We start from the raw sequence: 27,856 nt of genomic DNA, 5'->3' as shown, positions 1-27,856 counted from the left end.
ATCCAAGTAATCTTTAGGAGGTTTTGCGTTTGATACCAGTAACCCTGTATATCTATCATCTTTTTGTGAAATAAAATTTGGTATCTATTTATCAATAGTTTTGTTATATATGTCACACGCAAATTATTAATTTTTTTTTAAAATTTTGAAAATTATAACGAGAAGAAAAAATTCTGGAATCGAGTGGGAAATGAGCACATTCGGAAATTTTCACCTCATTATTAAGTATTTTCAAAATTAGTTAAAAAACGTTCGGTTCGGATGTTTCCGCTGTGAAGTAACTTTTTTGTAGTGAGCTAGCAAAGTATGGAAACTTGCCGTAGTATAACAAACATCCGTGGTTTATTATAATGCGTTTAATTTCTATTCTAATTGTCCTTTAAATGAATTTTTATCATTTCAGGTCCTGAAATCTTCATATTCTTTATTCACTTTCTTGGACCGACATTGAACGAAGTTTATATAAACTAATCAATTTTTTTTATGTACACTTTAGTTAAAATAATACAGCACATACTTAGAACCACAGGTTATATGTATAATACTAAACTATAATAATAAAATAATAGTATTAAGGTTAAAATGATACGATAACAAAAATGCAGCTATTCTGTCGTCCATTTATTTATAACAAACATTATACAGACATCTTACATCTAGATTGTAACTATGATATGCAAGAGCGACATTTTAACTACTGCAATATGCAATAAACATTATATTATTTGTATGTATTATAAATGTATATTAAATGGAATTCACACCTTTTGTTTAGGATGAGAATATCTAATTAAATACATAAAGAATAACTAATGTCATTTTAATACATGCGAGAACAAAATTGAAAATAAATAAAAATGAAAATACTATTTTCTTTATTTTATTTTAGCAATATATTTGATGTTTTGGCAACATGTTTGTTACAAATCCAACACTATATTTAGCTAAATCTTGATAGTATTGGTTGAGTGCCAAATTTTAATGGTATCTTTATGTTTTGTTCCGCTTTTAAACCCCGACGTTGCAATAGATATGTTTGAAAATATGTAGGTATATTTGAATAGGTATACGTATATATACAGGTACATCTGAAATTTAGGAATTTAATTCCTTGTAAATTTTTAGATTTTCTGGATCTATATTTAGCAATAGACAACTTATTTTTATTTACTATTGTCTGGTTAATTTTGTACCTTTATATTTAGGGTGAATACATGTGTATTTAAAGCGAGTGACTAGTATTGAAATAACTAATGGTTGAAAGTTTTCAACGACTCCTTCAAAGTTTCAACAAAAATGAATAGAATATACCTATTCATAATTCAATAAAATCTTAATAGTTCTACAATTTTTTTTCACCATTTTAATGTTGCTTTATGTTTCTTCTAACAAGTGGTGGGGAAATTACAAGGATAGTTACAAAATTTTAGGATTTCAATATTTCCATTAACCCATTAGCCCAGAGACTATTACTATATTATAATAATATAGATAATTTGGAAATTTCGAACCTTGGTCTTCCCACGTTTCGACCAACAGGCTCACAATAATAATTGTGCACTGGTCGACCTACTCAACCGATTTTGACATCGTGGCATCACGATGGATCAGATTTGAAGCCGTGTACATATCTGTAGGGTCTGGTGCCCTATCGGTCGGTGGCGTTAGGGTTGGTGTATGAGAAGCCCCGGAACGGCCCCTGGTCCATGGAGCGTAGGACTTGGGGCTCCACAGCTGTGAGCCGCGGTCTTTCACCCGTGAATGCGCGGTCGAAGTACTGCGTGTCTAGAGGGTGTCTCTGCGAAAATAACCATTACACTGAAATTATAAATATCTTCTTTCGCGTCAAAACCCCAATCCAATCCGATTGGGATGATTCGTAGCTTGGAGATAGTTGGAAAGATGAAGAATGTTAGTATAGTCAAATCAAAGGTCTTATTATAAGGGTTTCAAAAATAATATCACGCTTTCAAAAACCCTTTACCTTGAAAAATTGTGCAAAACTGTTTTCAGGTGGATTTTTTGTTTTTTATTATCAATTCCTTGTTGGCAAAGAAATTCAATTAAGTAGATCCTTATTATTACGAATCTAATACGACTCTCGTACAAAATAAACCCTGTAGGACATCGCAATCTATACTATTATTATAAAGAGGTAAGCGTTTGTGAGTTTGTGACTTTGTGAGTTTGTATGTTTGAAATTACCGAACCGATTTCAAAAATTCTTTCACCATTAGAAAGGTACATTATAGATTGCTATAGGTTATATTTTATCTCAAAATTCCCACGAGAGCGAAGCCCCGGGAAACATCTGGTTATTGATAAAAATAGTAAACACGCGGTCATACCACGCGCGGCTTGAAGGGCGCCTCCAGCTCGCGGCGCTCGAGGCGCTCCCAGGCCACGGGCTGGAAGAACGTCTGCTCGCGCACGTCCCCGTGCACGCACTCCACGCCGCCCAGTCGGGACTTCGCGTCCTTGTCCAACAACTGGGGAGAAACAGAGAGAGTAGACAACACGTCCAATCTTATATGCTGACCTCGGACTTCACGCGTTCTAAGATAGGGAACAATACATTCAAGACTACAACAGGAGAAAGGGCGTGAAAAGATTTATTCAGGGTCGGCAACGTTCTTGCAGGCGTCAATAGGTTGCGGTCACTTTCTAGACATCATATGGGCTGTATATAAAACATGTATTTGTATTTTAAATGCGCTATGGATATTTTAATTCAACTATCCCAATCCCATTTCAATACGAAGTCGCGGGTAAACAGCTAGTATACTATTTTGAAAAGAAGACTTTTCGATGAGAAAACAAGAAGAGAACCCACCCTAGTGAGTATGGTCAGTGCTTGCTGAGACAGGAAGCGCGGGTAGGACGGCATCTCGTTGCAGATGGACCAGAACAGCTCGTCCTCGTCGCAGCCGCTGAAGGGGCTCTGTCCGATCAGCATCTCGTAAAGCAGCACGCCGAACGACCACCAGTCCACTGTCTGATTATACTTCAGACCTTTGATTATCTGTGAGCGCAAACATATATTTCATTAAGCCTTTCTATTAGGGTATACATACTTATTTCCTAGATTCCCCTGTCACGACGTCCTCCGATGTTACGACGCAGAAATTTTTTGGAGATTCAACCTACGTCAAAGCGAGTCAATCTCAAAATCTATAGAAAATAACGGAACCGAGCCAGGCCTTTATGTGATGAAGTTTTTTGTTATGAATTCATAACCTATGCAACGTATGTCATGCCTTTGGATCCAGTCAATCGTATGAAAAATATCATCAAAAGTCATCATAATTACGATATGACTCTTATACTTAATTACGATAAATTGTATGAAATGTACGAAACACACTATCAAACTGAAAATGTGGTGGAAGTTTTAAAGGAGCCTGGATTAGACATTCAGTTTTAGACCGATGGGTAAGCATCAGGTCCACATCCATGACTTTATAATAATAATAAGCTTGTGGCGAGCTGTTGGGGAGTAGCGACCCCACGGACCTGAGTGCTCCCAGGGGAGGCTCCTGTTCCTCACCTCCGTCCCCAAGGTCGGTGTGGAAACCGAGAGATAACAGGACCCCTACCTCTGGCTTGCCTTCACCGGCCGGCCAGAGAGGAGTCGCGAGAGCTATATGCTCGAAGGGTGGAAGTGTAAAATATCATAACGCCGGGGGTGTCTGACTGGATCACCACGATTCCGCGCCCCGCAGACCCACCTCTCCACACCCTTAGCCGCCCACGTCAATGTTGCCCCTTTGTCGCCAATCATGGCGACTGATTTGAGGGGCCCATCCAGTGAGCGGCGAGTCACCACCTGCCACTGAATAGTCAGTTATCATGATTATGGCAGGTGACCGAACTCTTTGCAATAGCCCATTCTCAGTCCATCCAATAGAATAGAATAGAATAGAATAGAATATTTATTTATTTGCTTTTGTACAGGGTAAGTATACAGAAGGTGGTAGACAATATTTTTCCTCCCATACAGCCATTGAATTATAGCATGCAAATTTTCAAACCAGTACAATTGTCAAAGTTAGCTATTAAACAAAGTATAAAGTCTTAAACTGTTTTAGTAGTACTGGTTAGTACTGTGTAGTAGTACTGGTTACTATTTAGTACATTATATTTATTGAAAAATGCCATTATCTTATCGTGCATAACTTTCTCGTATATTTTTGAAAAAATAGGGATTAGTGTTATAGGCCTATAATTACTGAATTTCGTTTTTTCACCTTTTTTATGCAATGGTTTTACAACAGATAATTTTAGTTTGTCTGGAAAAACACCTGTTTCCATTGACGAATTTATTAAATAAGCTAAAACAGCACTTATTTCGTTTTTGCATGCTTTGACTACATTAGTACACACATCGTCATAACCTTCTGAACTTGTATTATTCAATGATGTAATTATTTTTCTTACATCATATTCGTCAATTGCGGAAAGATATATAGAATTATTTATTGTATTAGTCACGTGATTATTAGAATTTAAATTATAATTGTTATTACTAATGTCTTTTGAAGTATTAATAAAATATTCATTAAATGTATCGGCAATATTTTTTGGGTTACTAATTATATTATTATCCACTTCCATTTTTTCTATTACATTACAACCATCCTTTCCTGTATTAGCTTCATTTTGTATTACGGTCCAAGTGGCCTTACATATATTTTGACTTTTATGTATAAATTTCTGATTTGCTTTCCTTTTTGCCTGGAAAATGCATTTTTTCAATAATTTAGAATAGTTTTTTGTATTTTTTCTTATCAATACTTTTCTTACTTTTATAATAGTTACGTCTTAAAGTTCTATTTGTAATACAACTTTTTTTTATGCCACTTGACACCCAGTTTAAGTTTTGTTGTTTGTGTACACGAATTCTAGTAACAGGAAAGCATAGTTTGTATAGCAAACAGAACCAATCATGAAACTTATCGAAGGCAATATTTGGGTCTGTTTCTTTATATACTTCCTGAAATGACAGGCTAGATATGTATTTTTTGAATTTATTAATATTTTCCTTAGAATAACACCTTTTATACACATAAGTAAATTTTGGGGGTAGATATTTTGACTTTACATCGAAATTCAAAATCTGTGCCGTATTGTGATCTGACAAGCATAGCGGGATAGTCGATCCTGTCGCATTTTTTACGTTACTAATTATGTGGTCTAAACAAGATTTATTCCTAGTCGGTTCAGAAATGTACTGATTGAGGCTGTAATTTTTTAGTATGTTTAAATATTGTTTACAATAGTTATTATCCTTGAGAGTGTTTATATTAATGTCACCTGCAATCACTATTTTTTGCTTAACGTACTTGCGCAAATATGTGTCTAGTAATAGGTCAAGGCTATTGAAAAAGTATTCATAATGTCTTTTTTTAGTGGCAGTGGAGGTTCTATAAACGCAGACAATTATGAGTTTATGCATTGGAATGGAAATTGCACATATTTCGAAATGAAAATTTAATGCCGATTTAGAGAAGGTGTCTAGTTTATTGTACGGTATTCCTTTTTTAATCATAATACAAGTACCTCCTCTACCCTTATTCCTTGAATAGTGTGCAGCAAGTTCATATTGACACAGGTTTATATTTCGCTCATCACCACATTTGATAAATGTTTCCGAAAAACAAAGTACGTCAGGATATGAGTCCAGTTCTGATAGGGTAATTTCGATGATTTCCTTCTTTGATACTAAGCCTTGTATGTTTTGGTGTAAAATAACAAAGTTATTCGGCAAATTAGGGACGAAAAAATGTGGTTTTTAAGTTTTCCTCTGATTGTGAATTATTTTTTGCATGTTTATTTATTATTGGAAAATAGTGGAGTATTGAATGTTTGTTTTCTTTTAGCGATTTTTGTTGTTTGAATAAATCACATGTTTTTACCGTTTTAATATCTGTGTGAAAAGTGTTTCTTATTTTTAAATGGTTTTTTATGAATTCTTGTTCATATTGAAAGTAATTTATTTCTATGTTTAATTTAAAACATATAATAGAACTAAGAGAAATGTCGTTTTTAAATATATACTGATTAAAGAGTTGATTAATGTCAATATAAAAACAATTTTCATAATTTTGTAATGTCAATTTAAGTTTGTAATTTAGCTTATTTACATTAAAATTGTTATTATGTTCAACACCAATTACAAATACTTTACATTCATTAAAGTTATACAGTATATTAGACAAATTAGCTAAAACAGTATAAGGATTCTTGTCATTAGATCCTAAAGATAATATCAAAATATCATTCCTAGTGATACAGTTTTTAATAGGGTCACAACTATTACGGATATGTACGCTTGATGCAAATGGTTTAACTAGACCTCTGACTTCGTAGTTGTCCAAATTTCATTCTATAGACAAGTACTTCTATCCATTATTCTGCAATAGTTCACACTCCCGCCGAGACCTGCTCATGGGCATATCATTTCATTGGTATATCCGGGAGCGGGTCTTGGCGGGAGACCTACACAACATCAAAATTCTTCAAAGGGCCTCTACGTATTGGATCCATATCCCCACGCAAGCCTCTCAAAGGACCGGACTATGTGCCGTGAATCCCAAAAGGAGATAATAATAAAGGCGTCGGGATGTGACGACCCCATCGCCCGCTGGGTTCCTTTGGATTCCAGTGCAATCAGTCACCGCAGGGTAGCTTGTGGCGAGCTGTTGGTGAGCGGCGTCACAACGGACCCGATCTCCAGGGGACCACACACACATGCACCTACACACACATACACACAGTAACACGTCCCCGCCTCTGCCTTGCCTTAGCCGGCCGGTCAGAGTGGGGTAGCAAGAGAAGAACATTCGCTCCAGGGTGGAAGTGTATTGCACGTAATGGCGTAATAACGGGGAAACCCGCTCTCGGGGGTAAGCCCCGTGATGGTGAAACCGGAGCCGCACCTCTCGACACCCTCAGCTGCTTCATTATGTTGCGCCCTAGCCGTCTGCAGATGGCTTATTTAGGGGGCTCACAGGTACATACAGCCAAAAAGCAGCGAGTCACCATCTACCACGTAAAGGTTTAGTGAGTAATTTTAAGGTAGATGTCCGCACTCACTCCATAAACCAGAAATCTGGCCCACTAACAACACATATACATAGCCCAAATTACGTAGATCCCTTCTCAGCAATAGTCTAGCAGCTGCGGGGGACTGTCCGTTGGTGTCCCCGATGGTACACCAAGGGATATAGATCTCTACAGATGCAGCCATCTCGTTTTAGAATAAAAAGGTACAAAAAGGCCTCTTCAATGTTGGCTTCGGCCCCATGAATGCCTCAAACCCGATCCCAATGGGCCCGTGGCTGAAAATGCGTACCAACATAATAATAATAATAATTCTTTACTTGTCAGACCATAAAATCCATAAATTGTTAGTAGAATTCTTAACCTATGTTAGTAAGCAAAAGTCCATGTATTTTGAACGAATTGAGTCACTGTATAGAGATTCATGTGCGTGTCACATGAATCTCGACCCAGTGTCTCATTATTGGACAGTCAGTCCTGTCAGACAACAACAACAACATTTAGAACACACTTTACATTCGACGATCGTTTACCTCAGGAGCCATATAATCGGGGGTGCCGCAGAAGGTGTCTGCAGTCTTGTCGAGGTAGATCTGTAGCTTACACATGCCGAAGTCCGCGATGCGCACGTGTCCGTCGAAGTCCAGTAGAATGTTGTCTAGCTTCAAGTCTCTGAAAGATAAATTAAGACTTAAGTAGATGTAACCATACACCATATAGGTGTAAACATATATTTTGTAGGCAAATTAGAAATACCTGTAAAAGTAGATTCATGAAATAAGCAATATTGTAACTATTTTAAAGATCTTTTTAACACATGGTTGGCGAATAAATTATATGATTTTAGATTAAATGTAATTTTTAATTAAAACCAAAATAAAACATTTTAGTGTCCGTGGGTTGTTTTTTATAGGTGGTTGGCAAATGAGCTTGCAGGTCGCCTGATGGTAAGCAATAATCGCAGCCCATTATTGCCGTTGGCGAAGGTTTTGATAAGTAGGGTTTGATTGGACGTGCTTCCTGCAGGCATCTAAGTTTGGTTCTGTTCTGCTCACCTGTACACAATGCCTCTCTTGTGCAAGAACTTGAGTCCGGAGACGATCTCCGCGGCGTAGAACCTCGCGCGCGCCTCCGGGAAGCGCCCGCTCTGCTGAATGTGGAACATCAAGTCGCCGCCGTTCAGGTACTCCATCACGAAGAACAAATGTGACTGGAAATAAAATGCATATTCTTCGTATCTTGTTTTAACTAGTCACAGCTACCAGATAACAAATTTTTATGCGTTTTGCGCATTGCACCAAACAAGCGAATATTCATTATATGCCCACTGTGGGGGTCCACCCAAAGTCTTGCAATGGCTATTCGCTCGTGTGGAGGAAATGTACCTTAACGTGTCCGCTCGGCGAATCAGATTTGTGAAGACCAATAATAGAATATTCGTCCTGATTGCATAACAGTTCATTTGAACATTTCAAGTGTAATTCTTTTGCACCTAAACCGCAGGTATCATTCATATATTGTCTAGATTGTCAAGATTATTTTAATTTTATGTTAGTAAGTTTAATATAAACAATTAAGCACTAGACTTCTCTCTCTGGAAGAAAGAAAGAGAGGCCTTTCCCCAATGCTGGGACATAAATAGCTATTAAATAAGTTCCCATTGGTGGACAATGGTTGAAGTTGAAGAGAGGAAAAGCTTACGTCAGTCTGGAAGGTAGCGAACAGATGGCACAAGTAGGGATGGTTGGTGCCAAGTGCCAGCACCTTCCTCTCGATGAGAGTGCACTCCACGTCATCATCCTCCAGCACCACGTCCTTCTTCAGACACTTCACAGCGTAGTAGTACTCTGTGTCTTTCAACTCAGCAAGTAAAACCTGTGAGGGTGAATTAAGATAAAAATAAATAAATAAATATAAATATATTAGGACAAATCACACAGATTGAGCTAGCCCCAAAGTAAGTTCGAGACTTGTGTTATGGTATACTAACTCAACTATACTATATTTTATAACAAATACATATATAGATAAACATCCAAGACCCGAGCCAATCAGAAAAAGATCATTTTCCATCACGACCCGACCGGGGATCGAACCCGGGACCTCTCGGTTCAGTGGCAAGAACCTTACCACTGCGTCACCGAGGTCATCTAAAGCATATGAGGTAGGTATTAATGCACCTTTTATCAAGTAAAACATCTTCTCTGTACCAAGCGCCTACTTATCTGTTATACAGTTTTCTAAGGGTTACCAAATATAAACAAGTACTTATACTTTAGCCATCGAATTTCCTCATACTATTTAGATGATTTTAGCATTTACGTCGCGCCACGTCGTCTTGTCTCCTGCTTTACCGGTATGATGAAGAATCTTATAAGATTAACAGTTACAGGTACATATGTAAGTGCCCCAGTAGACATTAAACTAGAACACGTAGGTACAGTGTGTGGGCGTTGAGTTATCGTTCACCGCGAAATGGTTTACGAGCGTGGAAACTGAAATGGTCTTACCTATTTTATGTACTTGTTATAGGGTCAGGTTTATAAATACGTCTTATGAAGTACCTAATAGTGATTCACCATTTAGTTTTGAGAGGTTCTAGGCTTCGGGGCGTCACAGTTGAGAATAAACTACATAAATAAAACTTGTATTGTATATATTATATACTATCTATGTAATCCTCCCATGCCATACTTAGAACCCAAGATATTAACAATAATAAGTTACGCAGCGGACGCATGAAATAAGTCGGGCGAAGTCGCGGGCAAAAGCTAGTCTGTGTAAAATATAAATGGTCAGTATCCAAAAGTCGATGAAAAATAATCCAATGTAATCAGGAAATCCGCGACTGACGCAAGATTTGGTTAAATAACTAACGACTTAAGGAACTATATAAATATATCACATATACATAATAATATATCATACTTTCACCATTCCCTTGGCAGTGGGGCCAATACAAGCAGGAAGTACTGGCCGGGCTTACGAGAGACGTGATTTAGGTCCACAATTTCAGGTGACCCGGTTCAGATAACTCATATTTCAGTTTGAAGATAGGTACATAGAATTTGTGAATCCTGTAGGGAGTCGAACCACCAATCTCTGTGCGATTAATCATTATAGTATTTTAGGTATTTTATTACACACGTAAAGCGTGAGGACTAAGGTAGTTTCAACCATTAGAAAAGATTTCAAAGATTTTTCGCTTAATGAAAAGTAGTTTGGTGAGTTTCGTTTTTGAGAATCGCGTTAGAACTATTCTAAATTTTAGATTATTAGTATGGCATACTTTACACTCTGTGCCTAGATTAGGAAATGGATACGATCTCAGAAGATACCCGTGTTATTATTATTTACTAAAATTAACCATTTCAAATCTATTGTCCTTTTGATTAGGAGCACAAAAACATTGGTAAAATCACTCAGTATATGTCTCAATGTGTTCGTCAAAGTGCCGAAAAATAAACGATAGAAACACTAGTGAAATATTATCTATCTATAACATTTCATCTTGCATAACACTTCACATTTGTTAACAGACAATTTGGCAAATAAACCACACCAAAAGCTGCTAACTAATCACCCCCTGTCCCTTTGTATGACGATCGCTTGCTGACGTCATGTTAGACGTATAGATTTGATAAATGCAAACGACTATTGCACTTTAACCGGTCATACGTACACACACTTGCGAGGCACGTGCGTGTGACGTAGCCGTGATGAAAGCAATAGGAATAGCTTCAGTAATGTACAGTGGACTGCATGTCAGTACGCAGTGTACTACGCACAGGTCTTTCAATTTTCTCATCACCACAAGTAGGTTCTTCCATGCACAATGGTTAAATACCTATACAGAAAATACCTACTAAATTGATTTAAGGTAATCAAATTATAAATCGATCATCAGTTTCCCGCGCGATTTGGATTTTATGTCAGACAAAAAACACCAATCCCACTTCTGATAAAGAAGGACCTTCCAAACAAATCACTTTTGCCCCACGCACGCATTGACGTTCTCTAGCTACACTAACCAATCATTTCATGAATACTAGCCGATTTATCTTTCTTTGCAAATCGTCTGACATCTCAGGATTGTCGAAGACCGTGCGAAGACAAGGTGAATATATATATATATATATATATATATTAGGATAAATTACACAGATTGAGCTTACTTACTTTAAGTCTAGCCCCAAAGTAAATTCGAGACTTATGTTATGGGATACTAACTCAACGATATTATATTTTATAATAAATACATATATAGATAAACATCCAAGACCCGGGTCAATCAGAAAAAGATCATTTTCCATAATGACCCGACCGGGGATCGAACCAATCGAATCGACCACTCGATTCTGTGGCAAGAACTTAATACCACTGCGCCACCGAGGGTCGTCATTAACGTTTCATGGCTGGGAAGTAGCCGGTTAAACGCGCACATGAGAGAGAGATCATCATTTTTCTAGATTGGCAATAAAGAAACGAAATTTCGCAATATTCACCTGTCAATCTGATACGGCAAGTGACCTGCGTCATATTGGTCTGAGGTTTCCAAAGATGGCACTTTGCCACTCAGCGCTCACTACGGTCAACATTATGCCGGCTACGAACTATCGCCGAACTCAGAAGCCGACTCGAATGCATGAACAATTGAATATTGCGTAGTTTGTATGAAAGCTTATATTTACCGCAATGAAAAACCAGCAATGTTTGCCGAATCCGTGAAATTTCGCCGAACTGTTTCGCGATAACGTGTAGTCCGCATCATCATAAATTAAGGACGATTTATTGTTTACTAGCTGCGCCCCGGTGCTTCGCTTTTGTTGGAATTTCGGGTAAACTTATCAGGGTAAAACGTAAGTGACTTAATGTTTTTCCCAACACCTTGTAAACACCTAAATTTGAGCAAATAAAGAAATTTCAATTTAAATTCAAGAGGCCTACCATCAACTTTTACAGAACGATTCCAATGTAACTCAGTTCAATTTAGGCACCTAAAATGAATCGCATTCTTCATACTAAAAATTAAGTCGATAGTACGAATTTGCGATGCAGTTCAGTTTAGGTCGTAAAGTGGATCGCGTTAAGAGATGATGGTAAGCCCATAGGTCAGGATAAAAGGTAGATACCTAAGTAAGTACTCTATTTAATATCCCGGAATATATTGTATACTCGTGTTAGTATATACACGAATTTCATCAAAATCCGTCAATAACAAAACTTTCACATTTTGAATTATATTAAGCAGTCGGTCGTAAACATTAAAATATTATTACTTCTTACATAATAAGTAACGTTAGTTTTATTTATGTGGTCTTCAGTTTAATAAAAGACGCCACAAATTTTACGCCGAACAATAAAGTCCATCTTTATAGGTACAATAAAATACATGAATCAACAACAGAGCACGAAAAAAGAAACGCAAACGTTATTTGTTGTTGAAACTAAAAAAAGCACGGTCAATTAAACAGTAGCCAATACTAAGGTTTTGGTTACCATACTCGAAGTGTGCTCCGCGGAGCCCTGGGGCATCAAAGCACCATTTGGGGCTACATGGAAATATTGGTCGTATTGAAAAAAAAATACTATAGGTATGCCAGCTTGTATAAAATTCCTATGTCATTTTTGAAAACTAAAAAAAAAGGATATTAGTAAAAGTTTGTTTGTGTAGTTAGTAGATTGGGTTCTTTTTTGTCCCAGTCTGACTGATATTTGAAGCTAAACTTGTTTTGTCTCTTTCTATCCATTAATAAAGTGCGATAATTAATGACAAAACATATTTAAAAGATAAAAATTTATTAACTTTTTTTATGAATTACGTAGGTAAGGATCCAAGGGAAATAATTTAATTTTTTGACTACTGGATAATATAATATTTTATTTAGAAATACTTGACAAAACAGAGCATTGGTTTTACGTAATTTGGCTCCGTCAAGTCTAAACACGTGTGCGTTTCCTATATAAATTGTATTAATTAATAGTGTTTTGATAAAAATAAAGTATGAGACGTTGTCTTAAAAATATCTAATAGAGTTATATTCAGACGTAGAGTAGAAGACAGTGACCGAATCCACATGCGATTAAAATACATACTTAGAGGAAATTATTTTCTTCATTTTATTAATTAACTAGAAATTTCCCGGGGCAAAATAGAAAAATAAGTTTGTTTTATGCAACAAGAGAATATGGCATAAAAGTCGAGTGTAATAAAATCTCAGTGTTGACTATCAATAAAAATTTTGAAGTGAATTAAACTTTTGAAGTGGAGACGAAAAAGTAAGAAAACGAACCCTGAGCTCCGAAGCTCAACGGCTGAGGAAGGAACCGGGAAAACGAGAGAGAGAGAATGAAATCAAACTTTTATTCATATATAGTCAACAGTGAAATTTTATTTAATCAAACACACTTAGGTATTTTAATATAATTGTATAAAACCTTGTTTTAAAACGAAAAATATCATTTTCTTTCTTCAGATCAGAGTGTGCTCGCGCATGATTATCTTTCGGCTATAATTCTCGTGTTTCATGCACATTCCGTTGTCAGCTATTCAACGAGTGCTGTCCAGCGACCCAGTTGGACCAGTTATTCTGGTTGCAGGTACTCAGCCATTTTCATTTGATTTCCTAACCGTTTGACACAGTTCGCGGCGTCCCGAGTCCCGACGCATCCGTCGTTTTGTGATATAACTATAGCCGACGGTATTTTGGGAAATGTTACGACGAATACCGATGTAATAAGCATTTGTAATACCTAAGTAATACGTACCAGAGCACGTAACGTCATTCATGGTGGTATATATGGATTACGATGAACTAGTTTTTATTCTTGCATGCTGTGGTGGAAACAGCTAAGTGGAGATGCGAAAAAGTGATTTATTTTGATGGATAGATAAAGTTTTATATGGATTTGAATATGTCAAATTCACTCATATTATGATGTTATCCCTTGTGTAGTCAGTAGAGATATAGAAGACCGAAACCAGGATATAAAAGTTTATAGATACCTAGTTGGCTTTTTGATGTAATTTAGAATCTGAAGTGACAAGCTACCACTCTATCGCCCTTGAGACGAATTTTTCCCTTGATTGACTTTTACAAACCGCGCGGGAGGAAAAGCAGCAGATCGCACATTCTATGTTTTTCTTTTATTCAGAGACCAATTTTTAAGCAAACACACACTAGTTATTTGATACACATGTATCTAATGATGCGTTTTAATGTTTACGTGCAAATCTCTAGACAGTGTACAGACGTACAGACACTATTCAGCTATCCTGATTCCTGGCAGAGCTAGGCCATTACATATCGCTATAAATACATCTACTTAGTTACCACAAAAAAATTTCTAAGTATATTGTATGCAGTATTTACACACGAAGAAAATCTTCAAAGTTTTGAAACGATAAGGATCGAATAAAACTATGCTATTAAATAACAATGTAAATATGTGCTAGTGTTGTAACTGCACCCTTCTTCTGTCTACGTCCAGTATTAAACATATTATTTCTATCTTTTTGTAGTGATCAATAGCATACAGTTATTTTAGTTTTTTTTTACTAACTAGGTTTAAGGCTAAGGTCCTATGTCTCACATATTATTTTTATAAAACGAAATATTTTGTTTCCATTGATCCATTTGGGTAATTAAAAAAGCAAAAATCACAAAGTAAAAGTACACGCTTTCATACCCCAATAGTTTGTCACACATTCAGTTTAGACGCATCTATCAACAAACAGTCTCAACTCCTACCTAAATGTGTGTTTATGATTTTTTTCGCGAATACTTTTTTCTTGGCAGAATCCCTCGTTTTCTGCTGTGGTTATTTCTAGCGCGGGTTTAGACCTGTTAGTAGTTTGATTTAACAATGGGGACACTTGTGAGCAGTACGAATCTCCCTCGCGTCTGTGCGATTTCCCGCTTGCTGCCTCAGTCACAGAGCGTTGGAGCCCAGAATCTGTTTTATTTTTTTTTATCTTCCACTTGGTCTGGTACAGTCGTCGGCATCCTTAGTTCATTAGGTCTGACCTTGGGTCTGAGAGACTGTTGGTCGGTATATCAACCTTGATGACATCAAGCTAGGACTTTTTGAGTTTTCCCCTTCTGCCAGGCGAGAGCAGCGTAGCCAGTTTGTTCCAGAAAATTTGCTGGTGTACGTAAGATGTTTTTCAATAGATTCTGATAATGAGTAAAAACGATCAGGTATATAGACCAATAAACGTAAATGACAGGCATAGCTATTTCATTTAATTTTTCAAATACGTTATATACATTTCATTTTATTTCATCCTGAACGAAAAAATTCCTCGAGGCTTGATAATAACGTCAATAAAAATGACAATAATATCAGGAACATTTTGTCTATTACATGTTATGTTAATTAATAATACATGAATAACAAATTCATATTTCCTAGTAGGTAACATTTTGGAATTGTTATAATTTTTTTCACTTTAAATCAATCTTTGGGATCCTCTTAAGGATCAGATCCATCAAATCGGGACGGGATTAGGGATTCTAGTGGAAGATGTAATTTTAGCACATAGATATCATCATTACAGCTAAGACGAACACGAAAGGCAGTGCAATGGCCGTATAAGACTAGAAAAATCTCTGACAAGATGGACGGTGACTAAACCAATTAAATGCGAAAGACCTTGATGAGGAGTGTTCTAGAAAGGAATGGTGTGTGTATGTGTGTGGATCTAGACTCAATAGTGGTACTAAAAGTATCTTATTATATTAATCTGTGTCAGTGAGTGAACAATACTTATCAAGCTTACCTTGCCGAAGCTGCCTTTGCCCAGCACCTTTATGAACTGGAAGTCTTCCACAGTGTACTTCCTGAAGCGAGGTATGGACCTGGCCGGCGGGGTGAATCTACCAGTCTTCCTGAAGATGCCATACGCCGTGGATTGCTCTGCAACACGATGGCGTTGTAAGATATTGCGCCCTTTTGGAGATGTTGGAAGTGACGATTTTTAATAGGAATGCTCGTGATGAATGTCTAATGTTGACGCGTGAGGTGGTGAAGAAACAATAACATTTTTTATGACTTTGTAATCTCTTACGTATTCGCTGATTTTAACCATTAAAATAATAATACTTATTTCTATTAAAACTAGTGTTATTTTATGACTAAATAACTATTTACTCATTTAAAAAGTTTGCCAATATTTGCATTTCGTTTAAAAATTAGACCATTTACTAAATAGATTCTGCAGACGTATATCTTCCTATCTATACGTTATACTTTTCCCGACTGGTTAACTATTTAACAAGGTGAGATTTTATCGTGGGTTTATATTTTTTCAACAGTAGCTGAATTCCGCAGCTCGGCCCGCGAAATGCAGTCTCTGTCACACAGTCTCCACCCTTCGAACTATATTCACGCGAAAAATCAAGTGTGATTTTTTGTGAGTGACAACAAGAGATCAAAACGATTTAGGTCAGATTAGTGAATCAAAACGATTTACGTCAGATTTGTGAATCTGACGTAAAAAAAGGATTAACTATTAGGATAATAAATAAATAAACAAATGCATTTGCATATATAACTAATAGCGATTCTAATATGTATAAATTAATCTTCGGGAATAAATTGTCTGTCGTGTGGTTTATAAGAAGGTTAGAAACAGACAGAGGCACAGGGCGACTAAGTTTTATACTATGTAGTGGTAGTAATATTGTATGGATTCAAATTCAAATCATTTATTCAGAAATTAGACCTTCACAGGCACTTTTTCACGTCAATTTTTATGTTAAATAGTTTTTCCCACAAGCTACAAACTACTAGCATTACGGAACGACCACGAAACTCATTTGAACAGTGTTGGTCCCTATCATTCCAGAAGGGCTTACCATTATTGTTTTTTAGAATGTTTATTTCTAATAATATGTAAAAGTACATAATGTACATAGTCAAAATGGATACGTATTTCCCTATATATATTATATAAACATGCTATAAATGCGCTTAAAGATTGAGCTCTAATATCATAATATTAGAGCTCAATCTTTCAGAACAGTTTTATGAGGCGATGTACATACAATTTGTGGGTTTAGTGCTTTCTTTGAGCCATAAAATTGATTTGCAGTTTGTTTAATTATCGTGATTAGTTATAATTATAAGCAATAATGTTGTGGTGTGACAACAAGAGATCAAAACGATTTACCTATCATTTAATTTTGTTGTTTAAGTAAAGTATGACTTGGTTAATAATTTTCTTCTTCTTAGCGTGTCAAGTCGGTGAATCATTTGTGAAGACCAATCAGAGTTCATCATTTACCGATTTCCTTGTAGAATCGCATAATATGCGACACAAATGGTCATATTATTCGATCGCATATTGAGGTAGGTACGAGTTATTTTTTTTAAATATTTATATAATTACTTAATATTTATTATATACTTAGTATTTAGATATAATGATATCATAACACGCGTAACATTTGGTATGAATTAATTATCTTTCACCTCGGTCGGGAGCGCGCTCGCTAAAAATATAGGTGGCTGCGACCTGCGAATATCAAGGTCGGGGTAATTTGGGACTCTCACGGAATCCTATTAATTGGTATAAGTACCTATGTACACGTACGTAAGTAGGTAGGTATATGAAATTGTTCATGAAGTAAATTAACTATTTTATTTGAAGTTGCGTATTCAGAGATAAAGTACAACAGGCACTATAGGCACAGGCACCAGGAGCCCGATTTTCACGCATTCCAATTTTTTTTTAAATTGGTTTTAAGCAAATTTACAAACTCGAACATTTTAACGGTGATTTTTTAACTACTGTGTAGCGGTAGTACTTAATGGTAATTTTAACGGTGACAAATGCAGAAACATTGCTAGATCTTCTGAAAAAAATTGGAGAAAACTGCACTGGGGGCTAATCATCAAGTTTATTAAGATGACATTTGAAAGGTATGTAGGATTTGTCATAGAATTGACGAAGGGAAAAAGTAGGGGACGCCTGTGTCCACTAGTATTAGTTAATAAAAAAACTGCGTACCGTTCCCAAATAAATTCAAATTCAAATTCAAAATTCTTTATTCAATTTAGGATGATATACATCACTTATTGACGTCAAAAAAATTACTTAAACTAAGTCTACTGCCGGCTTCCAAAGCGCAAGTGAAGAAGAAGCGGCGCAACAAACTTCACCGCAGCCTTTTCTCCAAGGACGTCAATTAACAAATATATAATAAATGAAGACAATAAGGCGAATGATGACGATCGTGAAATACCTAACAAAATAATTAAGTCATAAAAAAACACGGACATTCAACATCTCAAAATACTTTTCCTGCATGTAAAAAAGTTCCTTAAAAACATTAACGTTGTCAACTAATTTTTTAAAAACAAATGGCAACTTATTAATTTTCTGCGAATTGCGCAAAAAGTTTTTCAGTTTCCGCGTAATTTTAAAAATTGCTAATGTCAAAGAATATTTGAAAAGAGTCTATACTTAGATTTATTTGTTCGTTTGTCTGTAATAAAATGTGACACGTCCTCTATAAACTTCCATTGCAATCTGGGTATCCTTAGATCAATATTATAAAAAGAAGTCCCCCCTGACGCATCTGTCTATATGTACGCGGTAAACTCAAAAACTACCGGACGGATTTTTGTACGGTTTTCACTAACAGATAGTGTGATTCCTGAGGAAGGTTAAGGTGTGTAATTTATTATGGTTTTACCCGAATGAAGCCGGGACGGGTCGCTAGTAGTGAAGAAAGAAGGGACTCCAAGAACTTTAAAAATCGAAGTTGTTCTTCTCAGCAGTGGTCGTTCCGAAATGCTAGTAGTTTATAGCTTTGGTAAATATATGCTGGTAGTTAGTTAGCTTTGGTAAACATCATTTCATTTTGAATATGACATGAAAAGTGCCTGTGAAGGCCTAATTTCTGAATAAATGATTTGATTTTTATTTTATCGGTAAGTGGGAATTGTTTTAACGTTTTAGGAGTACCTTGTATTTTTCAGTTTGATCTATTTTAGATGGGTACTCAGGTACCTAGAACAACTAGAACACTAGGTTGCTATAGGTATAAATATGTATACTATATAATTTGTTTTTATGAATAACACAACTCGTTATGAATTTATGATAGTGTTCATTTCTATTTTTGCTAAATCGAATATTAAATAATGTGTAGCGAATATTATACGGTGATTTACCTTGCCCGAACATCTATGCGGTGGTAATAATGGCGAATTTGCAATGACTTTGTACATGTGTTGATGTGCCGTTGGCTGTACAGATGAATAATAGCAACTATTAGTCTATTTGGCATGTAGACTTAGTCGGAAGTGGGCCGGACAGTTGTTGGCGGCACTACACGATACAGGATCGAATTATAGAAACTACATCTAGCATTTAAATATGTTATGATATCATCAATTCATCTTGATCTATCCCGGACAAAAATAATGTGCGTGTTTAAAAAGACTTACGGTTAGGGATATATTTTCGACATTTTTGAAAGAAAAAATACCGATATCTTTTTGAGGGAACGGATATACATACGTCAAACTTATAAAACCCCTATATTTATTTACTTAAATAAATATAAATATGTGTAGACAAATCACACAGATTGAGTAGGTGATTCCTAAAGGATCAGATTTGGAAAAGGTGGGTCATATTTTCAAATTAGCTTCGCATCCGAGACGTTTATTATTAAAATAATAATTCATCGGGTTACATCACAGGCGGCATAGAATGCGGAACCCGTGCGAATTGGAACAGGTTGCGCGTGCGCACTTCAACGCTTTTAGCGAAAGTCCTGCCGCTCTCAGCCAGGGCCGCATTTAACAAGTTTGGGCCCCTGTGCTTTATAAGGATACATAAGGCAATTCTTCACATTATTACAGTATAACATTTTTATCCCTTACGGAATAGACAGAGCCAAGAGTTGCGAACTTCAAGGCTTCTTTAAGTTGTATATGGCGGGTTTATTGGTGGAATTGAGATAATAGATGACAAATTGGTAGCCCATCGATTATGAAAAGAATCTCTTGGTATTAACCCTTTCCCTTGATTGACTTTTACAATCTGCGCGGGTAAAGCTGACACATTTGATTTATATATGTATTTCTTTCCCTTCTAGACCAATGTGGTTTAAATATTTGTCACTGGACACTAAAATATTGGATTGCATGGTTAGCATGCGTGTAGAATTGTAGATGATTGTTTGTTTGAGTAAATAAATAAATATTCAAATTTTGTACATAGATAAAATATGATTAAGGAATCATATATTTGACGACCTCAATGGCGCAGTGGTAAAGTTCTTGCCACAGAACCGAGAGACCCGGTCGGGTCATGATGGGATGTTTATCTATATATGTATTTGTTAAAAAATATAGTATCGTTGAGTTAGTATCCCATAACACAAGTCTCGAACTTACTTTGGGGCTAGCTCAATCCGTGTGATTTGTCCTAACATATTTATTTATTTATTATATTTTTTAATCATTTAATTTAGTAATCAGCAAGGTGCTTAATTAATTTCCATGAGATGAGATTTACCAGTTTCATATTAAAAAGGTTTAGGGATCTTTATGTAAAAAGAATAAACAAAACCGTTAAGGCGGGTCCGCTGCGCCATGTTTTGAACAGAACATTTGTTCAAAAACATAATTTACAACGATAAAATTATGTTTTTGAACAATGTTCTGTTCCAACCATGGAGCAGCGGACCCGCCTTTAGGATAATTTTGTAGTTATAACATAGATCTGTATGTTTTCAGTGCTTTTAGAGACCCTTTTAGGCGTGCCCATGCCATCTACAATTTGCCTTACGTATACCTGATCCAGCCCTGCAGTGCTCTCAGCTGCCGTATTTTTAGCCGCCTTCGAAATACAATTCGCTTTTTGCCAATTGTGTCAGGAAGCTGGATTTATAACGAGAACTAAAAAGATTGAAATAGCTTATTGAGTACATCGTTATCGTTTGTTTTTATACGTGAGAGCGAGTATAGGGGTGCTACCATGAAACATAAAAACGTAGCACGACATGGCATCCACACGTTCTCTTTCTTTTACATCATGCGTATACGATATGGGAAAATGAGACAGAATGTGGACGTTAGTAACGTGGTACGTGTCTGTATTCGTTGTAAGCTTCTGTTCCCATGAATAAACTATTATTAAAACCTAAATGTCTGAAATATTTTCAGTATCCTGTTGAATTGGAAAAAGAAAGAAGAGAAAATCAATGATATTATGATATGTAAAGAAATGAAAATACCAAACACATGAAATGACGAAATGTAAAATACAAATGTAATAAAACATCTTTCTTAACCATAAAAAAAGAAATAAACTTCGTTAAACTAAATTGGCATATAAACTATATATATATAATTATATAATTCAATTCGAAATTTCTAAATATATGAATCTGCCAACTTAGTTACAATTTATTCCTTTCCAAAAATCCTTGTCAAAATTTGACACATTAAAACGGGTTTACTTTATGTCAACATGTAAAATATCAACAGTTAAATGTCAACACCGTTTAATCAACAATACATATATATGTTAGTAGCAGCAAGCAAAATGTAACTAAGTAGGTAATTTACTTGAAATATCTTTGTCAAACAACATCTATCTACGACAACTGAGCCTTTCTACGTATAATAAAATTTGCTTTACTATAAGTGCAAGCCATAGATAAAAAAAATGAAATAAATTAAGCGGAATAATGCTATTTGAACAATGTTTTGAACAAACAATCATTATATTATAAAATGCACTGAAAATATTGTCATATTTTTAAAGAAGGTGGACTAAAATAAATCTTGAAGAGTTGTCAACTTTTGACTGCGTTATCTACTTATTTAGTAAACAAATAAAATAAAATTTCTTGTAAGAAGAGAAAAAAATTATTTTATATACGTATGGTTTAGTTTCTCAAATTATGGATAACATTGTAAAATCTTCCTTTTTGTGATTAAAACATAGCAATAACTTCAATTTAACGTAAGAAACAAGACAAATCCCAGTCCACCTTCCGCAAAGCTGTTGATATTCTTACCAAGCTCCCTTTCCGAGATATCGGACGTGTCACTCTTGGCAGGTGGCGTGGAAGGCCCAGGGCTGTCAGCACCTGCACACATACCGTAAAGTAATCTGATCCAAGTAAACCCTGAGCTCATAGCCTACTTGACTGGCCTGCAACCAAAGGCCATATAACATTGCTGGTTAACCATCTTTGAGCATAAACAAGAATAATAAAATTTATGTCAAATATAGACCAATAAATTAAGTATACCTAGTTGATAATTTCTACCGTTTCTAAAATAAAAATCTAGCATTGTAATTATTAGAAGAGGTTTTTTTAACATTCGTAATTTTACAATTTGTACCTTAAGTTTTTTGGGTTGGCTCATTTCTGAGCCAAGCCAGGATGCTAACCTACGGAAACCGCGATAACCTGTTAAACCACAAAACTTAACATTTTATTTGACTAGTAGATATTGTTAGAATAATAAGTATTGCAATTCAACTAAATTATATTTTAACAATAAACTCAATAATGGAACAAAAGAGATAAAATGCTGAAATAAATAACAACTATGTCGTGCTTATGTCAAGTGCAGCTTTTGGCATAGTGATTAAATAAACACAATAGATAAAGTTTTAGCGAAGAATATAGAATGCATAGAAGAAGAAAGAGACAGCAAATTATAAAATATATAGTCAATAGTGAAGTAACTGTAAGTAAAGTATATTGTACAAACAATAAATATATAAGGTAACAACAGTGCATAGGTATCTGTTTATATTAAACTACCAACCAACATAAGTTTTCAATGTCAAAATCTTTCAATGGCAAGGAATAGTTTTGCAGCATTTTGTTACGGCGTTGGTAGGTAATTTGCCATCAAATGTCTAGTAGTGAAATAGCCACCTAAGGATTATGGTATTTTTTCATATATTTTACATGATCACGCCATTAATTACGGAAGGGAAGACGCATAAATATTTAGTTATCTACAGAGGAAAACTTTTTATTATTATCTGTTGGCACCCGTCACCAAAATATCAAAAAAAATGATTATGTTTTCCTTGGCGAATAAATACTAAGTTGTTGTTTCAAAGAAAATGAAAGGACGGACAAGCTCAGTAATTAATAATCTCAAGTTCATTGAAAGGACCTTCATAAAGATGAAATTCGCGAACTCACTGCGCAAGAAACCCTAGGAGAAACAACGCCAACTATAGACTGTTGGGCCTGAATAAAAATACGTACTGAAGTTTGAAATCTAGCCAAATAATCGTCGATCAGATAATCTATCGATTTGTTAGTCACGAGAGCCGAGACACGTCGCTGGCAGCCAGCGCTTTGTGTGACCGACTTGCTGATTGATCACTCATAAATCTAAGATAATAACAAACAAAAATAAACGTATTCCGAGAACGGAAGATTTCGAAGCACATGAGTCAATTTCTGTAAGACAACTCCTTCAAAACAATGTAGGAGACAATCAACTTCCTATTAGTTTAAAGAAAAAGGTACCTATTCTTGGCACATCTAGTGGCTGATTTAAAACAGCTTTGTGGTGCTTCAAATCATTAACATTTATTGATTACTACAGGAGATGATCGCTGACCGCATCCTATGTTAATAGCTAATGTAGCTATTAATTCTGCACAGGTGAGCTGAGTGATTGGCCTCTATCCAGATAGTGGCAACCGCATCGCTCTCCCACGCTATACTATACACGATATGTACTAGTGAACATAAACAAATACGCATAATTCTTTATACTACATGTCTTGATTTTCACATATCCTCTTCAAATAGTTGACGACAGTTTCTCAAAACATAGAAAAAGTGACGGTTAGGTTTTAGATTGCCAACTGCCTTTTCATCTGTAGGTAACAAATTATCAACTGCTGACGTAATTCTTTGGTAAAAAAACTCGATTGACGATTTTTTTATATTTAGATAATTTCATTTGATTTAGAATGTTTTTGACCGAACGCTAATAATAGCAATTTCAGACGATAGCCAGCCAATAAAACAGCTTTATTTTCGAGCGAGTCGGCTGACGTAGCTGTGACGCGCATCTTTACTATAGATACGTTATCTTAGCACGCTAAGCTCAAATGATACTCTTATACAAAGTAATGCTCAATACCCACCTCTTCTGGACGATGTCCGTGTCGCCAATGCTTCTACCAAGAGACGCTGGTTCACACCGCATAAATTTGCAGTCAATTTTTCGCATTTCCGATGGCAGTTTACATCACAGTCTAAAACAAAGTAACGAAATATCGCGGGCTTCAAGAAAAAGGGAACTTCTTTACCACTTTGCTGTTAAGCCGTGCAGAAGCTAGCGTGCAGTAGAAGACATATATACACTGTGCAGTATTAGTAGGTGATGTGTAATGTCCCTATCTATATCTAAATATTTTACCTTTTTTTATCTGGACAAATCCTGCGGGAGAAGTTGGCGCAGAAGAATCAAAGCCGGAATCGTTGGAGCCAGTTGATGTTCTACCATCAGTTATAGTTTCACATTCAAAGAATTCAGCCGATCCTTCACTCGAATCGGAGTCTTCCTCTTCCTCTTCTTCAGATGAGTCTTCCTCTTCCGAAGACGTATCGGAAGAACTGGAAGAATGTATAACTTGAGGTGTTCTCTTTTGTAGAGGACGCGGCGTCGCTATGAGAGGCCGTAAAGCAGGTTCATCCTTGACGGGTCTCTTAACCACAGGAGCCGTTGGCAGTTTTATTATATCTTTTGGTGATGGTCGCTTGATGTCTTCATCATTTTTCAATTCTACGCCGAGACTTTCTTGTGCTGTCGATATTCCACTCTCTTGTTCATTACATTGTACTTTTACTTCAGAATCGTGTTTTATTTCTTGCACTTTTTCAATGATTGTAGTGTCTGATAATACGTCATCTTTTTTATTTTCTTTATCACACTCTATTTCGACATGTTTGCTATCTTGATCCTTTAATGATTTTATAGATTTTTGTGTATGTGTTTCAGAATTAGCTTCAGCCTTATTATCCTCTCCTGCCTTTTTTATTTCAATATTATGGATATTTTCTTGAGTTGGAATGTTATCTAATTTTATTTTATCGGTATTGTTTGACTTTGTTATGTCATTTTCATTTGATAATTTAGTTTTTAATTCAGTGTCCTCGCGTCCCTTTTTTGAATTGTCTTTCTTTTCCGAATTGCTCTTTTTATCATTTGTACTACTTTTCTTTGTAACCCCATCTTTTTTATCGGACTGAGATATTTTTTTCTTGATCAAACAATTTTCTTTTTTGTTTTCTATATTTTCAGTTTTTATATCTATATAATTCGATTTAGAAGATTTTTCATCTCTATGCCCTATAGCATCCTTATGAATATCTGGTGGTGTTTTATCCAGTTCTATTTTGTTGTTTTTATTAGGACACTCAGATTTTTCTAGGCCACTCGATCCATATTGAGATTCCTTTGTTTTATTATGTATGCTAAGCGCTTTATTGTTTTGATCATTTAATACTTCTTGACTTATAACTTTATTCTGTGACTGTGTATTAGTTGCTAGATCACTTTTATGTTCTTGTTTTTCTAGCACTTCAAATGACATATTTTTTATTGATATGTCTGCTTTTGTCGAAGTGCTAGGAACTGGCTTTGAATTATTTTCTTCATTTCCCCCTTCAGCAACATTAGCATTCACGCTTTGATGCGCAAGTATCTCTTTCGAGACATCAGTGGTGTTGTTTATGCTAGGTAAAATATCTGCAGGAGACTTCAATAGATTTTTTTCCTTGTTTTCCTTTAATCCTTCGTCGTTTAATGATTTTTGTGCTGTTTGTGGTTGTGAACAAGTATTTGTAACTAATTTATGTATTTTATGTATTTCTTTAGGCACTGTTATGACATCAGCATATTCTTGATATATGCTATCATTTTTATCTTGCGGTTTGTAAGACATAGTCATAGATCGTTGTTGCTTTGAAACACTATCTGAATCATTATTAGTTTCGTCATCTTCTTCTTCTGGAAACCAAAATAGTGCACGCCTTTGTTTTTCTTTAGTTTCTTCTAGGTTTTGTTTTCTCTTCAATAAGTATACAGTTTCACGTTTTCCAATTTTGTCCCAAAAATTACCATCTTCAGGTTCTGGTGAAGGAATGCTTTTATGCTTTATGCTTTTTTGTCGGGGCTCAAAATCAAACATTTTTTCATCTTTTGTATCTATTCTGGGTTCAATTTCGTTTATTTTATCATTTTCAATCACCGTACTACTGTATGTTATTTCCTTTTTGGGAATACGAGGTATTTCTTCGACTGTTAAATTTTCTATTTTGAATTTAAGTGGACTAACAGGTGCAGTAACTTCTACAGATGAGGTAATTTTAGGTATGGTTTTAGGTTTTACTTTTTGTTGTGCACTTTTTACATATTTTACAGACAGTCTCTTTTCGATTTCTTCAATTGGGGGCAAATTTGCTGAAATTGGTTCTTTTGGCATTTCTGTAATTGAATCCAGTCTGCAAATGCTACCTCCTGATAAAGATTTTTTCAAACTTCGCCGTTTCGAGAGTTGTTTTTGGTCTTTAAAAGACTTTAGACTGTCATGCAAGGAGTTATCTGATTTTGTAGCCTTTAAAGGATTAGATTTTCGACGCTTAATTGACTGATAAGTATCTAAACTTGTGTGAGGTTCTTCTACTCCTATCTTTGTTAAATCTAAAGTGGCTGTACTAAGATTTTCACTTTTTATTAAAGAATCTAACAAATTTGCCTGTTCTGCTAGAAGTTCCATTGAACATCTTCTATCTGGAAATTTACTAGGCTTTACCTCACAAATTTCTGAAGTAGGTACATTTTCGACATTCTGTTGAGTCTCCCATTTTCGAGGTGGCACTTCATCATTATCTTTTTCCTTAACCAAAAACTTTTCTGCTAGTTTGGTTCCTAAACTTTTCTTTTCTCTTTTGTCATTATAAACGAGATCATCAGCAAGCTTATCTCTCCACTTCATGGAATCTGTCTTTTGAGTATTAGTATCATCTGGGTTTGTAGCATTATCTTGGTCAGTTTCAACATTATCATCGGTCGGTTTACGGGGTGAATCTCTATCTTTTCTCTTTATTGTGTGTAGCCTAACGACTGTTCTTCCTCTCTTTATAGTACTTCTTTGCTTACCAGGCGAGGAGTCAATACCAGTTTCTGGTTTACCGTCTATACGGGGCATAAAAGGACCACTATCTTTATCAATTGCGTCTTTTGGGGGTGAGGGTTCTTTATCAATGGTTTCCCTCAATGGTGAAGTTTTGGGACTAACAGGCGATGGACTTTTTCTTCTATGATAATACTTGTCTCTAGACACATCTATATCTGCAGTATTTATATTTATAGGACGCGGAGTATAAGTTGGAGTTCCATACGATCTCTTCATTAGAGGGATTCTCCTAGGACTATTTATCCTTACCGGACTCGATGTTGATCTCTCCGAAATGGTGCTAAGCATGGGAGAGTAGCTTCGTCCTGAGCTGGTGATCCATCTGGTAGTTAACGGTGCGCGGGAGTATCCTCCCAGGGATGAGTGGGTGCTGTAGTTAGATCCAGAGTTAAGATAAGGAGCACTGTACGAGGTTCCTAAAGAGGAGCTTCCACTGTATCCGTAGGAGCCACTGGTGTAGGTCGGTGACCCGCCATAGTACATGTTCGCGATGTGTTCGGAGTAGAGAGGCATGGTGCCGCGCGACGCGTGCGCAGGCGGCCGGCTGCGCGCAGACTGCCGCCGGCGCAGGTGCGC

General features: G+C 35.9%; 2 protein-coding genes across 11 annotated transcripts in view; one reads left to right on the top strand and one right to left on the bottom strand.

The window, feature by feature from the left end:
- Positions 1–1,372, top strand: part of LOC128670672 (odorant receptor Or1-like) — a 9,295-nt gene extending 7,923 nt beyond the window's left edge. For all 8 annotated transcript variants that reach the window (XM_053746523.1, XM_053746522.2, XM_053746526.2 and 5 more), the window contains one exon: positions 404–1,372. In XM_053746523.1, the coding sequence (XP_053602498.1) occupies positions 404–451 (48 nt within the window). In that variant the 3' untranslated portion in view covers positions 452–1,372. The remainder of the gene's footprint in view (positions 1–403) is intronic.
- Positions 609–27,856, bottom strand: LOC128670667 (uncharacterized). 3 transcript variants are annotated; one of them, XM_053746509.1, is made up of 10 exons: positions 24,499–27,856; positions 24,224–24,334; positions 22,110–22,181; positions 15,845–15,981; positions 8,764–8,937; positions 8,118–8,272; positions 7,596–7,734; positions 2,834–3,022; positions 2,349–2,489; positions 609–1,798 (listed from the first exon to the last, which is right to left on the bottom strand). In XM_053746509.1, the coding sequence occupies exons 1-10, from the start codon at positions 27,791–27,793 to the stop codon at positions 1,649–1,651; spliced, it is 4,563 nt and encodes a 1,520-aa protein (XP_053602484.1). In that variant the 5' UTR covers positions 27,794–27,856; the 3' UTR covers positions 609–1,648. The 3 variants fall into 3 exon arrangements, with proteins under 3 accessions (XP_053602484.1, XP_053602485.1, XP_053602486.1); XM_053746510.2 differs by lacking the exon at positions 24,224–24,334 and having other exon boundaries at positions 24,499–27,855; XM_053746511.1 differs by lacking the exons at positions 22,110–22,181; positions 24,224–24,334.

The sequence above is a fragment of the Plodia interpunctella genome, chromosome 6 (genome assembly GCF_027563975.2).
Source record: "Plodia interpunctella isolate USDA-ARS_2022_Savannah chromosome 6, ilPloInte3.2, whole genome shotgun sequence".
Taxonomy (NCBI): Eukaryota; Metazoa; Arthropoda; class Insecta; order Lepidoptera; family Pyralidae; genus Plodia; species Plodia interpunctella.
Note: the sequence above shows the minus strand (reverse complement) of the source record. Positions and strands in the feature narration are given on the sequence as shown.

Bases quoted from the DNA above. Each gene is read 5' to 3' on its own strand.
- LOC128670667 (XM_053746509.1), bottom strand. From the start codon at position 27,793: ATGCCTCTCTACTCCGAACACATCGCGAACATGTACTATGGCGGGTCA. The intron at 8,938-15,844 runs GTAAGCTTGATA...TCACCCTCACAG, and splicing joins GCAAAGGCAGCTTCGGCAAG to GTTTTACTTGCTGAGTTGAA. The intron at 2,490-2,833 runs GTGGGTTCTCTT...GTTTCTCCCCAG, and splicing joins CACTGACCATACTCACTAGG to TTGTTGGACAAGGACGCGAA.